Source organism: Thalassophryne amazonica, chromosome 15, assembly GCF_902500255.1.
Source record: "Thalassophryne amazonica chromosome 15, fThaAma1.1, whole genome shotgun sequence".
NCBI classification, from domain to species: domain Eukaryota; kingdom Metazoa; phylum Chordata; class Actinopteri; order Batrachoidiformes; family Batrachoididae; genus Thalassophryne; species Thalassophryne amazonica.
This window is the reverse complement of record NC_047117.1, coordinates 62322528-62338136: the sequence shown is the minus strand read 5'-3', so window position 1 is coordinate 62338136 and position 15609 is coordinate 62322528. Positions and strand designations below refer to the sequence as shown.

At 39.7% G+C, this 15609-nt stretch overlaps 2 protein-coding genes across 4 annotated transcripts in view; one reads left to right on the top strand and one right to left on the bottom strand.

Moving 5' to 3' along the window:
- Positions 1 to 306, top strand: part of stx8 (syntaxin 8) — a 90324-nt gene extending 90018 nt beyond the window's left edge. The window contains exon 8 of the mRNA XM_034188586.1: positions 81 to 306. Coding sequence (XP_034044477.1) covers positions 81 to 148 — 68 coding nt within the window. The 3' untranslated portion in view covers positions 149 to 306. The remainder of the gene's footprint in view (positions 1 to 80) is intronic.
- A 13476-nt stretch (positions 307 to 13782) lies between these two features.
- ntn1a (netrin 1a) overlaps positions 13783 to 15609 on the bottom strand; it is a 148987-nt gene continuing 147160 nt past the window's right edge. For 2 of the 3 annotated variants that reach the window (XM_034188208.1, XM_034188209.1), the window contains one exon: positions 13784 to 14922. In XM_034188208.1, coding sequence (XP_034044099.1) covers positions 14594 to 14922 — 329 coding nt within the window. In that variant the 3' untranslated portion in view covers positions 13784 to 14593. Of the gene's footprint in view, positions 14923 to 15609 lie in introns of all 3 variants that reach the window. The other variant, XM_034188210.1, reaches the window with a different exon arrangement.

Sequence of the window (15609 nt, the reverse complement as noted above, 5' to 3'; positions counted from 1 at the left end):
CCTTTCAGTTACTCCTTCCTTTCATGCAGGTAATCATGTGCATTCTGAACTTTTCTTTGTTTCTCTTTGTCCTCTTCCAGGGATGCTGGTGGTGATTGTGCTGCTTCTTATAGCCATCGTAGTTGTTGCTGTGTGGCCTGTGGGGTAGCGAGTGGCATGGACCTGCGCTGGACTACAAGTAAAACTATAAACTACTCTTCAGACCAGAGCACACACATTGTCTCTTTTTTTAATGTTTTTATTGTCTTACCCCTTGTGTTCTCAGAGAGGTGCAAAAGAAGGCAATACAGAATGTAAATAGATGGCCATAGCGCAGTTATTTTTTTGTAAAGTGTCACCTGAGTGAAGTTACTGGTGACCTGAGAGGATATTGTTATTTTAATGTGCATTGTGTAAAGCTCCTATTTGTAACACTGGAAAATCCCCCCCCCCCCCCAAAAAAAAGCCAAAATGCATCATAACCGCGGCTCAGCCTAGCTGGTGCGAGTGACAGGACTGTTTTTCTTAGCATTTCTTAGCATTGTTTTACACTGGAACACAAAATTATTCAGCCAATGTACAGAACAAATTCAAAGGTAAGCTGCTGGTGTGCACAAAAAAGAGGAATAATAATGCTTTATGAGTACACACACAGAAGCTTTAAGTACCTGGGGAATGATGTACAAAGACTTGCATAGATTTCCTACTAAAACATGACTTGCGCCAAAACCCAGAAACTGGCGTAAGCACAAAAAAAATTCAGATGTATCAGTGTGTGTACACATGGATCCAAGCACGTTCCTTTGTACATCCTAATCAATGCGGAATTCAGCACACATGCAGAAGTACCAAGCATCTCCCTGTCCACGCCCCCTCTGAATATACAAATGTATTTAAATAGCTTGGTTGTGTTATTTGCCGGTACCATAAGTGTGGACTGTAGTGTGTTCGATGACTTCTACCATTGTCTCTGTGTTGTCGTGTGTAAAAACTTAAAGCACTTGTGGAGGCAGCGTGCAAAAAACATCAGTTACCCGTTCTCCCACGCAGCCCGCCGCAATGTAAAACAAAAATGAGTGCATCCATGTGTGTAAATGCCAAGGCTCAGAGGAGCGCGCACACACTGAAGGAAAAAAAAAAAAATTAAAGAGGATAGAGAATCAAAATCATCTTTTTCATGTTTTTGGTGTTAGTTCAGAGTCTCCCCACTGTGGGGAATACACACAAAGTGCCAGCAAGTTTCAGAACCTCTGTTTCAAGTATTTCTCCTTTTTTGAATTGCCCCTAGAAAACAGGCCAATCTGTTTTTGAGAGAAAACTTACGTCACTTTTTCACCAATAGCCCCCCCACACACACACCCACACCCACCCCCTTTCACACACGCCCCTTCGAAATTAATTATTCATAAGGTTGTGCCCACCCATTCGTAACACTCGAAGAGAAGCAATGGCGAGCTACAGGTGTGCTTTCCCAGGCTGTTTTAGCGGACTACGATCTTCCCACGGAAAGCAATGTACGCGATCACTGGCATTTATTCATTTTTAACCGCATCCCCAGTACATACAACCGCCGACTATTTCTTTGCTCTGCGCATTTCACGGAGGACTGTTTCATAAACCTTGCACGATTTCGAGCTGGCTTCAGTCGGCATTTAATACTCAGTAGAGAGTCAGTTCCGACTCTGCAACAGAATCAACCCCAGCAATCAGTACAGCCTGTGAGTATCACATTTTCTTTTGTTTTAAATTTGTGTTGCGCCATATTCCTGTTGTAAGAATTGCACGTTAGAATGGCACGTTAGCTCTGGTTTGTTCCTCTAAAGGGAATGAGCTAACCCCTTAGCAGCTAGGGATGTGTATCACGAACCGGTTCCTTTTGGGTATCGTTAAGAAATGACTCGATCCACCGACATCAATAAGCTTTGTGCTTAGCGATTATGTTATCGGTCCTTCAGAGTGGCCGTTGTTTTGGGGGGTGTTTGTCAGGAAAATGATCATTTCTGTATTGATTACAGACCCTGCAGCGGGTCCGTAAACAACTTTTTTGCAGTGCGGCTTTGCTTTGAACCTTGAACCAATCGAAGCAGTGCTTTGCAGATTGAAGCAATGCTTCTTTCTTTCTTTTGCTTAATTTTCTCCTGCTAAAATCCTAAAGAGCATACGTCTGTGAGTATTATTTACCTTTTCTATGTTAAACCGACCTGTTATGTTCTTCTGAAACAGTTGATAGATGTATTTTATAACTTAAAAACGGGAGCGATGCTAACGCGTTAGCATGTCTATGGCATTTTCAATGTTAAAAGTTAGCATTGCAGCTGTCATCACGTTCGGGTGCATTTGTTTTCAAATTGTAATATTTCTTAAATTTATTTTTGTTTATATATTAATAATCTAATGATTATTATATACAATTTTAGAGAAAGAGGCAAAAAAAAAACCTGAATAGAAACACAACAGAAAATATAAAAGCAATGAAAATAAATAAATAATGCTTTCTTTTCAGTGAGAGCAAGGGCAGCCAATCAAACAACGGCAACCGATCAGCGCCACCTACTTGCATTTCATAATGAGGTTGCCAAATAAGCTCCGAAACGACGCCATTAAAGGCAAACGAGGCATTCTAAACCCAGCATAGTAACATAGCTGTTTCAGAGAGCCTTTTAGGAAGGTTCTGAGCCATTACAGACCCAACCAATTTTTGGGGGGTTACATATCACATCACAGAACAAGGATTAATGCCACATTCAACCTCTCTCTATCATCTTTAAGTGGGCTGCGGCTGACATTGTGTGACATTCACAACATTATACACGTATTTACTGTAGTATTTACTGACAAATACTGAACACAGGGAGACAGTCAGGGCTTGTTAAGAAGCTCTCCAGCTTCACCATCAAGAAAAAGAAAACTTATTAATAATCATAACAAAAAACATGTTTGAATGCGCACATTCCCGAATGTGCCAGTGCTGGTTTTTGTTAGGAACAATTACACAAATAAACTAATTAACCACCAAGTAGCCACCCATCGTGCACTGTGCCAGCCTCTAGCCTGTTCCCAACCCAACCCAATGCATATGCATATCACATATGATTTGTACATTAATGAAATGAAAATGTTTCCTGTCAACAAAAACAAATTCATCATATGGTGGCACCTTTATAGCAATATGTGTACAGTCAATAGCTCCGATTACATTATGGAAACCGACTCTTGCTGCAAATTGTGCTTTAAAGTTGGACTGGGACGTACCTGGATGACATTCAGATGATTGCTTTCCACACAGCTGGCTTGGCTCGGCTCAAAGTTGACAGGCACTCTCCTGACCAGTCGGCCAGCTCCCAATGGAATGCTCCTGTTGCCAGGAAGCACAGTGTGGTCAGCACCTGCACACAACCAGTGGCTCCTCACCGTATTGCACTCTGATCCAACCATGTTCTGCGAGCAACTCCAGTAACACTGGCCTTAGAAATTGAAATCAGCTTATGAGCCAGTTAAGTAAATCCTTGCATTCCCTGAATAAATGCCCATGTCGAATTGCACCATTTGCAATGTCCTTTAACAATGCTAATGCAGCCATTGTTAATGTAATTTTACGCATCACTTTGTGTATGCTTTTATGTCCACCCGTATAATTGCAAACATGTGGGTGTGTTAATTGTTCAGTGTGTCACTGAAGTGCACACTATTAATGGTTCCCAGCATCAATGCTACATGTCACCAGTGGACCAATATCTGTAGAAACGTGCGTACGCCAGCCAGGATTTTTGAGTGATGGCCATATCAGTTTTCTGAACATTAGCGTGGGGATGAACGTATGCAACATTTTTGTGCGTATGCACGCTTTGTACATGAGGCTCCTGGACCTGTTGAAGAGAGACGTGTTTGGGGTTAGTAAGGTTTGACTTTACTCGTGTAAACTGCCTTGAGGCAGCATTGTGATTTGGCGCTATACAAATAAAATAAATTGAATTGAGACATGTCGTATTTGATGCAATTTTTTTTCCTTCTTCCTCTTTATTAGTGGAAGAGTAATAATAACAATAATAGGTAAGTCGTATGCAGGCCCTAAGGTCCACTGGTGCCGGTGATTAGCCCCGTATTCCATAGCGTCAAGTGGATGGGCATCTATGATGACTCACCCTAGATGGGACACCAGCAGGTTCCTCCCCAACCAAGGCTGAAAACCTTTTACAGCTGGGTGGACTGGAAGAAGCAGATGAAGTATCTTTTCCAATGACACAGACAGGTAGCCTGAGCAAGAATCACACCCTGGTCTACATATTGATAGCCCGTCTCCATGTTCCACAGAGATACCTGCTCCAATAGTTATTAGTGGACCAAAAAAAAAAAATCAAATTTGAGATGTACACAGATTCATATTTCATCAAATACTGAGACTGATTTATTTTAATATTAAATTATCACTTTAGAAATTATCACTTTATGGGCAGTTTATACTTCTGAGTTCTTGCATTTTGGAAGATATGGTTGTGTAGCTAAAGTTTTATATCTCCACTACAGGCAGTGTCACATAATGGTAAGAAGCCTGGAATGGAAACTGTTTCACCCAGATAGCATAGCATATATCACTCCTTGGAGGATGTAGTTAAAAAAAAAAAAAGAGGGTGGCGGCAAATAACCTCATCTGTGTTGAAATTTGCCTGCATATCAATCAATCAATCAATCAATTTTTTTTATATAGCGCCAAATCACAACAAACAGTTGCCCCAAGGCGCTTTATATTGTAAGGCAAGGCCATACAATAATGATGTAAAACCCCAACGGTCAAAACGACCCCCTGTGAGCAAGCACTTGGCTACAGTGGGAAGGAAAAACTCCCTTTTAACAGGAAGAAACCTCCAGCAGAACCAGGCTCAGGGAGGGGCAGTCTTCTGCTGGGACTGGTTGGGGCTGAGGGAGAGAACCAGGAAAAAGACATGCTGTGGAGGGGAGCAGAGATCGATCACTAATGATTAAATGCAGAGTGGTGCATACAGAGCAAAAAGAGAAAGAAACAGTGCATCATGGGAACCCCCCAGCAGTCTACGTCTATAGCAGCATAACTAAGGGATGGTTCAGGGTCACCTGATCCAGCCCTAACTATAAGCTTTAGCAAAAAGGAAAGTTTTAAGCCTAATCTTAAAAGTAGAGAGGGTGTCTGTCTCCCTGATCTGAATTGGGAGCTGGTTCCACAGGAGAGGAGCCTGAAAGCTGAAGGCTCTGCCTCCCATTCTACTCTTACAAACCCTAGGAACTACAAGTAAGCCTGCAGTCTGAGAGCGAAGCGCTCTATTGGGGTGATATGGTACTACGAGGTCCCTAAGATAAGATGGGACCTGATTATTCAAAACCTTATAAGTAAGAAGAAGAATTTTAAATTCTATTCTAGAATTAACAGGAAGCCAATGAAGAGAGGCCAATATGGGTGAGATATGCTCTCTCCTTCTAGTCCCCGTCAGTACTCTAGCTGCAGCATTTTGAATTAACTGAAGGCTTTTTAGGGAACTTTTAGGACAACCTGATAATAATGAATTACAATAGTCCAGCCTAGAGGAAATAAATGCATGAATTAGTTTTTCAGCATCACTCTGAGACAAGACCTTTCTGATTTTAGAGATATTGCGTAAATGCAAAAAAGCAGTCCTACATATTTGTTTAATATGCGCTTTGAATGACATATCCTGATCAAAAATGACTCCAAGATTTCTCACAGTATTACTAGAGGTCAGGGTAATGCCATCCAGAGTAAGGATCTGGTTAGACACCATGTTTCTAAGATTTGTGGGGCCAAGTACAATAACTTCAGTTTTATCTGAGTTTAAAAGCAGGAAATTAGAGGTCATCCATGTCTTTATGTCTGTAAGACAATCCTGCAGTTTAGCTAATTGGTGTGTGTCCTCTGGCTTCATGGATAGATAAAGCTGGGTATCATCTGCGTAACAATGAAAATTTAAGCAATACCGTCTAATAATACTGCCTAAGGGAAGCATATATAAAGTGAATAAAATTGGTCCTAGCACAGAACCTTGTGGAACTCCATAATTAACTTTAGTCTGTGAAGAAGATTCCCCATTTACATGAACAAATTGTAATCTAGTAGACAAATATGATTCAAACCACCGCAGCGCAGTGCCTTTAATACCTATGGCATGCTCTAATCTCTGTAATAAAATTTTATGGTCAACAGTATCAAAAGCAGCACTGAGGTCTAACAGAACAAGCACAGAGATGAGTCCACTGTCCGAGGCCATAAGAAGATCATTTGTAACCTTCACTAATGCTGTTTCTGTACTATGATGAATTCTAAAACCTGACTGAAACTCTTCAAATAGACCATTCCTCTGCAGATGATCAGTTAGCTGTTTTACAACTACCCTTTCAAGAATTTTTGAAAGAAAAGGAAGGTTGGAGATTGGCCTATAATTAGCTAAGATAGCTGGGTCAAGTGATGGCTTTTTAAGTAATGGTTTAATTACTGCCACCTTAAAAGCCTGTGGTACATAGCCAACTAACAAAGATAGATTGATCATATTTAAGATCGAAGCATTAAATAATGGTAGGGCTTCCTTGAGCAGCCTGGTAGGAATGGGGTCTAATAAACATGTTGATGGTTTGGATGAAGTAACTAATGAAAATAACTCAGACATATTTGCCAATGAAACATTGAGCTTCTCTGCCTGCTTAGTTGTTTTGCTATGGTTCAGTCACTTCACCCAAACACTATTTAAACAATGTCTATCGATGTGTAGCTTTTGAGAGTTGGCAGGGTTGCACATCAGCGTGGCACCGAGCGGCTGCAGTGTTTGATTACACATACACAATGCCAGAATTGTTGCTGATGTCCAGCAACACAGCCTTCACAGATCTCACAAAAATAAATATTTCTTGGCATGTGTACTGTATGTAACATAGAATAGAATCTTTATTATCATTGTACATGCCATAATTTCCAGACTATAAGCTGCTACTTTTTTCATACTCTTTGAACACTGCAGCTTAAACAGTGATGATGTGGCTAATTTCTGGGTTTTTTCTTGTAATTTACTTTTAAGTTGAAATACGTCCATTAATGCAGTCCATTGATTGGCTGAAAGCCACGGTTCTCATGCGGGGTAAATGCAGTCTTACCTGTTAGTTTCAGTGGGATTCATCCTAACATCCTGAAGAAACATTATGCACATAAAGCCTCCTGATTCTGGAAAACGATGTCCAAAAGTCCCCCTGTGACACCGGCACTTTGCACCACAATTGCTCCGTCAGATCATGGTTTCTGCACCAGAGGTTGTCCACCAGGTGGCTGAGTTGCAGCACTGGATATGCCTGTTGAGGCCGATGCGAGACTGGCTCGGTCTGCTACAGATGTAATCCGTTGGTTGGGTGTCTGTGGTGCTGTCAGTGGAGCGTCCTTCCCCCACGACCCATTGTTTGCACCAAGTTGAAAGAGTCATAGCGTGCCTGATTCATTAACGTCTCAGTTACTACAGGCATTGGGTGATTTTGTCTGTACGTGATGAATTTATCCCATGATACACAAAGAAAAAACAAAATAAAATACAAAATAATGTTAAAATTACTCAGTTTTTCCTCCGTGTGGAGCAGAGACGCCGTGCAACACTGGGTGTATGCTTGATGTCGTGCTCGTCAATAATTGCATGTTCCACCTTCGGATAAAAACATTTACGGTACGTATTTGTGTATATTACCTGTGTGTATTTAATTAAAAGAAAAAAAAACCTTTGTGTAACATCTTTCTGTATAAATATCCCATGTTACAACATGGACACCTGTGGCTTATAGACAACTGCGGCCAATGTATGTACAGTTATTTTTTTTTAAATTGGTGGGTGCGGTTTATATTCAGGTGCGCTCAATAGTCTGGAAATTATGGTGTGTATATATATATAAAACAAAATTTATCCTCTGCATTTAACTCATCCTAATTACAATCACATCCAACCAAGAGCAGTGGGCAGCCACAGTCCAGAGCCCAGGGGCCAACTCCAGATGTAGAGATGCTGCCTTGGTTAGGGGTAGAGAAAGGAGCAGACCCTAAATAAGTATGTTTTTTGATATTGGGAGGAAGTACAGGGGTGGTGGCCAAGTGGTTAATGCGCTTGGTTTCAGTTCAGCAGGCTCCGGGTTCAAATCCTACCCCTGCCACATTTCTCTATGTAATGTGGAGTTGCATCAGGAAGGGTATCCGCCGTAAAACCTGTGCCAATTCAACATGCAGATCCACCTTGGATTTGCTGTGGAAACCCCGAGTGCAAACAAGGGAGCAGCCAAAGGGACTTACTTTTTTTGATATTGGGAGGAAACCGGAGTACCCACAGGAAACACACACAGACACAGGGAGAACATGCAAACTCCACACAGAAAGGGCAGGAAGCGATCCTATGACCTTCTGTCTGTGAGGCACTAGTGCTAACCACTAAGCCACTGTGCCGCATGCCACAACAAAGAGCGTTACCAGTGATCACTCAGTGATAATAAAAACCTGATTAAATACAACCCGATCTTTCTTACAAACCCCATAAATATGAAAGCATTTAAACACTTTCTGTACGCTTACCAGTTCTTTTTGTTTGTGTATACGAAGCATAGTGAACATGCCGAAAATATTTACATATTCTTTTTTATTAAGCATCTACATAGTCAACATCTTCATGCCTTTTCTGTAGCAGCCAAACAAGTGAAAATGCAGATGTTCAGTTCTTGCGAAAGTAACCAACACCTCATCGTGGGAAACAAGTTAAACAGTTGTGCATGTTTATCTGCTCAGGTCATCTTATTGTACTGTAATTTGTCCACTCTTGTAATGGTTCAAGTGTTCCACTGATCTGCAGTTTATTTATAAATTGCTCAGCGTAGTGAAGTGTTTTACTCTGACTGGTTCATGTTGACCCAACGGTTGGACATCCTGCAGGTCAAAGTACTTTTTGTGTCGTACATCTGTCGTCTCTGGTGTGAGACTTGCACCGACAATTTCCACAAGCTGTGCAACATTAACACTCACATTTATCCTTTCATGACTAAAGCAGCACTAATGTTGTCATTTGTGTTGGGATTTCTAATGTTTATAGAGTAGCAGTCAGCCAGAACAAACAGTTGTGTCACTAACGTGACTGTTTTCCTTCCCTGTGAATATGTTGAGCTTGTAAATTCTAATAAATGATATTTCCAGTTAAGTTCTTGACTTGTAACTACATTTATTCTTAGCCATCACGTGAGTTTTACAACTTCGAGTCAGGTAAGTAAGTATTTTGACAGACACAATTTTTGTTATTTTTCTCTCTGCAACCACCACAGTGGAATTGAAATGAAACAACATATGTTTGTAGTACAAACTTGAAGATTTAATTTAAAGCATTTAACAAAATATAACATTAACCAACAACAGCAAACCGAGATTTCTGACTGGATCCAGATCACCTCCAAAATTCAGTGGAGTCTTTCCGTGGCCTAATATCTATCTGTGGTGCAAATTTTGTGAGAACCTGTGAAGTAGTTTTGATGTAATCCTTAAAAGCCTATATAAAGTGAAATGGTTCAGAATCCACCTCCAAAATTTAATGGAGTCTTCCATGCCTTAATATTGATCTCTGATGAAAATGTCATCAAAATCTGTGCAGTAGTTTTGATGTAATCCTGCTAACAGACAGTCACGTAAATAAATAAATAAATAAATAAATAAATCTTGATCCCGAATTTGGATCTGGATCACTTCCTGAATTTAATGGAGTCTTCCATGGCCTAATATCTATCTATCATTTTGTCAAAATCCGTGTGGTAGTTTTGACGTAATCCTGCTAACAGACAAATAAATAAGTAAATACATGCCAATGATTTTATTACGTCCTTGGCAGACATAATTAGGAATCAGATATTGTTGTGCACAGTCCCTTTATTTTCAGAGACTATTAAGTAACAAGTAGAGGACAACCTTGTGCACTCAGAGACCCTGTCATGACTCTTGCCTTTGAATGTGAAATTCATTATTTTTTATTTAAATGTCAACGTCTTAAATTTTCCTGCGGGTTCCAGAGCAAGGATCAGAATGGAGGTGTTTGAGTTTTCAAAACATTTAGAATCATTGTTTCAAATTAGTAGTCACTAATTTGCAGTACAGATGATTAGTTTTGGGGAAACCTTGTGCACATCTGATGATGTATCACAAAGAGTCACAGTGTATGGATTATGATTCTATGTAATATTGTGACATCTAAAAGCTCACAAAGGGCATAAAGTACAGGATTTTTGTGCAATTTCTATGACATATGAGTATTCACTTAGCACAATTTTAATTTGATTAACAAAATAATTATGTAAAATAACAGAGTCAAATTATCTTTTTAATGTAATAAGTTTATTTCAGCTGAAAATCCGAATTCTACCATGTTGCTGTGTTCAGTAGTTATTATTTCCTTCTTTAATGGCAACAATCTAAACAACCACAAACAAGTAAAAAAAAAAAAAAAAAAAGTTGAAAAGACCATAAAATCCACGTCTTGTCATTAAATATATTCATATATAATAACCATAATATATTAGTACACATTATAAAAAAACCTGCAAAAAGTCTCTGCAATGGTGACAACTAAACAAAATTTACAATTCATATGAACACGGAGCTTTGCCATTAGTGTGTGTGTGTGTGTGTGTGTGTGTGTTCAGGTTTGCAGAGAGCTTTGACTGCAGATTGCAACATGCCAAATAGAGAATCCCACATGTACAGACCCACCACATCCACCATAGCTGCATGTTGTCACTAAAAATTATACTCCTTAATCTCAAAGTAAAAAAATAAAATAAAACATTGAAATAATGGATTGCATAATTACTCATTTTGAGATTAAAGAGCACCATTTAACACAATTCTATTTATGTCATGAAACAAAAACTTGCAGAAGCCCATAGGGGTGTCAGCTTGAATTTTAGGCTCGTACGACTTCAGTTTTATTTATTTCGTTATTTTTACAGGAACCTGTCTTGTAAAACAGTTTAGAAGGAGATAAATGTGATTTTGCAGCAGGTTTTTAGTTGTTTTTTTTATTTTTTGGCAACACTGTTTGACTTTTGACTCATGACTGATCTATAACTACTTTGCTGTTCTTCAGCTGTAAGCGTTCAGAAGACCTACAGAACACGGACCAGATGGAATCATCCTTTCCTCAAAGTGCAGCCATGAATGTTCCAAAAGAGCACAAATTCCTCTTGAAGATTTTTGAGAACAATAAATAATTGCACAACTGCATGAATTTGATGTGGTTTTCAGAATTATACACATACATATTTTTTAAATGCTGAACACTTTTCATCTTCTGCCCGAGCAGATCTTCATGTTGATTTAGCACAAGTTTTATGCCTGATGCAACTCCAGATGTATGTTCCGCACAGTACGCACATGCAAACTGTTCTGGAATTGGACTGAGATCATATCAGAATTCTGCTACTGTGCAAGACTTCCAGAAGTGCACAAAGCTGTGGTCCAGATGTACTGTTCAAATTTTCAAACCCTTTATGCATATCAGAACAATTAAACCTTGGTTGTTTCCCTGATCCTAATCCTTCATCAGTGATTCCTAAAGTATGGGCCGTGGCCCTTTAGTGGGCTGTGAAGGTAGGGATCAATTTTGTCATAAAGTTTCGAATTGCCTTAAACATTTGATTAAACATTTGATTTCAAATGTAATCAGACGTAATAATACAAAACCATGGGATTTAAATTGTATTAGTGTTCATTATCTGTTTAACAGAATATAAATGGAAACAATCTTCCTCTCATGTGTCGGTTAAAATTCTGATCAAAAATTTGAGTGGGTCACAGACCAGACCAGTGGGTTTTAGTTTGGGAGTGGGTGTCCTCCACCTTTTATGAGGAAATCATTTTCAAGGTTGCTCGGCAGCTCAGACAAAAAGCTTAGAGCCTCGTTCAGGACCCGGAAAGACGGCGTGCCCCTCCAAGGAATGGCAATCGCTTTCAGTGCAAAATCTTGATGATTTTGTGCACATGTCCGTACTGCGTGGAACATGTACCTGGGGAATGAGGTATGGGCAGCTTTGAATCGAGGACCTTCTGTTTGGTGGCCAGACGTGCTCACCGTGTCTGCTTAAATATCAGATTTATTGCTCAGTATCCATTCTCATTTTTCTACCACATAGAACAGCAAATTAGAGGCAAATTGAAAAGATATCTTACATTTTAAACACTTGCTTATTTGTTGTTTTTCAAAAAAAAAAGAAAAAAGAGGATCTCACTGAAGATAAATGTCAATTTTTTTTTGTTTTGAGTTTGTATGGAGGAAACACATTTTCAAAATACTGAATTGTGCAAAAATCTCCATTACTGTACTTGGATTCTGCCTTTTTTTTGTAAGTATGTGTGCCTGCAGTTCAGCAATTTCATCTGTGTTTTAATGTTGTACCTTTAGTAACCTTCACAACTTCATTTATTTTGCTTTCTATTAATAAAAGTAAGTTCCTTCGGCTGCTCCATTGTTTTCACTTGGGTCGCCACAGCAAATCCAAGGTGGATCTGCATGTTGAATTGCCACAGGTTTTATGCTGGATACCCTTCCTGACACAACTCCACATTACATGGAGAAATTTTGTCCTCCAGTTGGACACCACTGGAGGACAAAATTATTATATTGTTATAAAACTGCAAATAAATGAGTGTTATTCGGTAGCAACGTGACTCAAAAATTTTATGTTCATTTTTGTATACCTCTACGAATAACCAATGAGTTTTTAAAACTCCTATTCAGCAGTAATCATTAACATGATTAATAATTGTTAATGGTGGTGGCGGGCCTTTTCTATGTGATTCGTAAAAGTATAAATGTAAAAAATGGTATAAGAAACACTGACTGTTTGAACACTGGAAAATAAAATATAAAAATTCACCAAAATAATAATGTTAAAATGGTAATACAGCACTAATTGTTGCAGGAACCATTAAACCTTCACATCCAAATGCCTCTTTGCTAATACTGAACATCTACTGATATCCTGTGTGGAAAAACAGGCAGGTGAAACTGTAACGTGCTGAACTCGTTGAATTCAGTTACTTGCATTATCAGTGTAAGTGTTTTTGTTTGTGTGTTTGTTTGTTCCACTACTCCCCCCAGGTCCTTTGTTTGATTTCCATAAAAATTTCTTATGTGGATAAATGTCCGTTCCAGCAGTGCCGTCAAAGGGCAAGTTTCAGCAAAGGCCAAAGTCACTGGTGTCAAAGGTCAAAATTTGGATCCCCCACAACCTGGGCCTGGTTTAATAAAGCAGTGATATCTTTTAGTCTATGAAACTACGGTTAGTCGCCCAACATTATCAGTCTAATCACCATTTCACGTCGACTGCTAAACTTGTAGATTAGCAGTCTTAAATTAGTCTATGATTTTCACAGGCATAATGGCCTTGTGAGTGCCGTTCTCAACACCTCCATTGCACAAGAGTTCGGTTTACTTCTGGGTTGGTCTTTGTCATGAACTATCCAGCCTTTGTTTCGTTAACTAGCTTTATTAACATTTATGGACACATACGAACTGCAAAATGACATGCTTAGCTCTTAGCCTAGCGGTTCTTCTTCTGCACTTCTGTCAAGCCATTTTGTACACACAACAGTACTCAGCATAACAGCGACACCTGTTGGCTAATGTGAGAACTGTCACAAACACATCATGACAGTTGTCTGCTCTCCTTTTGGAGGAATACAAGTGATGTAGGGGTGCTCTTGAGTATTTAGCCAACTAAGCGCTTTGTGCAGCAACTAACATCAAAAGATTAGTCGATTAAGTGAGTTTAGTTGACTAAACAAGAGTAGACTGCTTTATGAAACTGAGCTCAGGCACGCATGTAGGTCAATTCCACAACTGCTCTCACAAGGTTGGCCAGAGGTCAATCATTTGGGTGAAGGTCAGATGTCAGATTGCTGTCGCCCTTACTGTCTTCATGTCTACAGCTACTGTTAAGTACTACTGTAAAATTTGGAAAATGGTTAAAACAAAGAATAGCTGACGACAGAGAACACCAGCAGCTCATTTAACTCGAAACGCAGTGTGCATTTATGAAATTCCCACTTTCCATGTGCCTCAGAAGACCATTCTACCTGCTGAATGACATATTTTCACTGCTAAAGAAGATATTCCTGTCTCAGTCTGAAAAATTATAATTTTTTTAACAGCTCAAATTTTATCGCTAAATGTGGAGTAAGATGATGTGAAAATGCAGTGGTCATTACTTTTATCTGTCATTTTTGCACCAGCAGGAAAAAAAATGTTCATAAAACCAAAACATAAAACATAATGGAGTCAAACAACATTTTAAAAAAATTATATACTGATAATACCGGTCGGTGCAAATTTGGCAAATCCACGAGTCTCTGCAAATCCACAATCTCAGAGTAATTTTTTTTTTAATCTGCAAGGTGAACTCCTTCAAGAAACATTCACTACAAGAAAAACCTAAATCTCTTCATGCTTCTACACAAAAAAAAAGCAGCGACATAAAGAGTCTCTTCTCTGTCCGTAGTCTACTGTCTCTCTTTCAACCTTTTTTCACATCACCCGTTCAGTTTCTCTCGTGAATTCATCTCCCCTGGTGCCGTCTCCACCTATGGTTTCTTGCACTTGCCTTTTTTCTCGCGTTGCTGGAACTTCCTCAGCCTGCGCGCCCACGTGTCCCTCCACTGGATGACCAGGCTGCCTTTGTCGGCCACCACTCCGCTCTGACTGGGGGAGTCTTCGTCATTCCCGAGAAGCAGGTACTTCTTCCCGGGTTTGATCTTGGGACACTTGCAGGCCACGTCTTTGGAACGGACCCACAGGAACTGGTCCCCCCGGCGGATTCGGTTCTCTCCCTGCTTGTAGACGGAGATGATGTTGACGGTGAACTTCCACCACTCTCCGGCCTTCTCTGCTTTCAGGATGTGCACCTGGACAGCTGCAGCGTGAGGAAAAGTCATAATGTGTCACTGTCACATTTTGTGAGATTTCTTCTCTGATGTAACTGATCAGGGTTTAGAATTTTTATTTCAAATTCAGATCCCAAGTAATATATTCATCTTATTTCCAACCATTCATCACCAGCTCATGTGCTATTTTCTTTTGAAAATATATTTAAGATGAGCCACGATTGTTCTGTATGACTCTATGTAGCTCCACCCTTCATGTTGTAGCCACTGGGCAGCACTTTGGGTGGGGAGTCACTCATTCAGGTGACCCTTTATTTGTGAGCAAGATAATTTCAGTCATACTGGCCTGATTCTGACCACATTTGGCATAAACACATAGTTTACGCCAAAACAAAACTGTTTAAGGACCTGTGTGGCCCACTCTTGGGCTGACTGTGCTGGAAATGATTAATCTTTCTTTAACTTCTGGATCTGTTCCTAAATGTTTCCTATCTGCAGTGAGTAAACCTTTACTGAAGAAACCTAATCTTGACCCTAGTGTTTTGAAAAACTATTGGCCGATATCATTTTGCTCTAAAATTCTGGAAAAAATAGTGTCACGGCAGCTCGTGGACTATTTTACTGAGAATAATCTCTTTGAGCCACTGCAGTCTGCTTTTATAAAATATCATTCCACAGAGATCCTACATGGTCCTTTGACCTCCACATTAGAAATA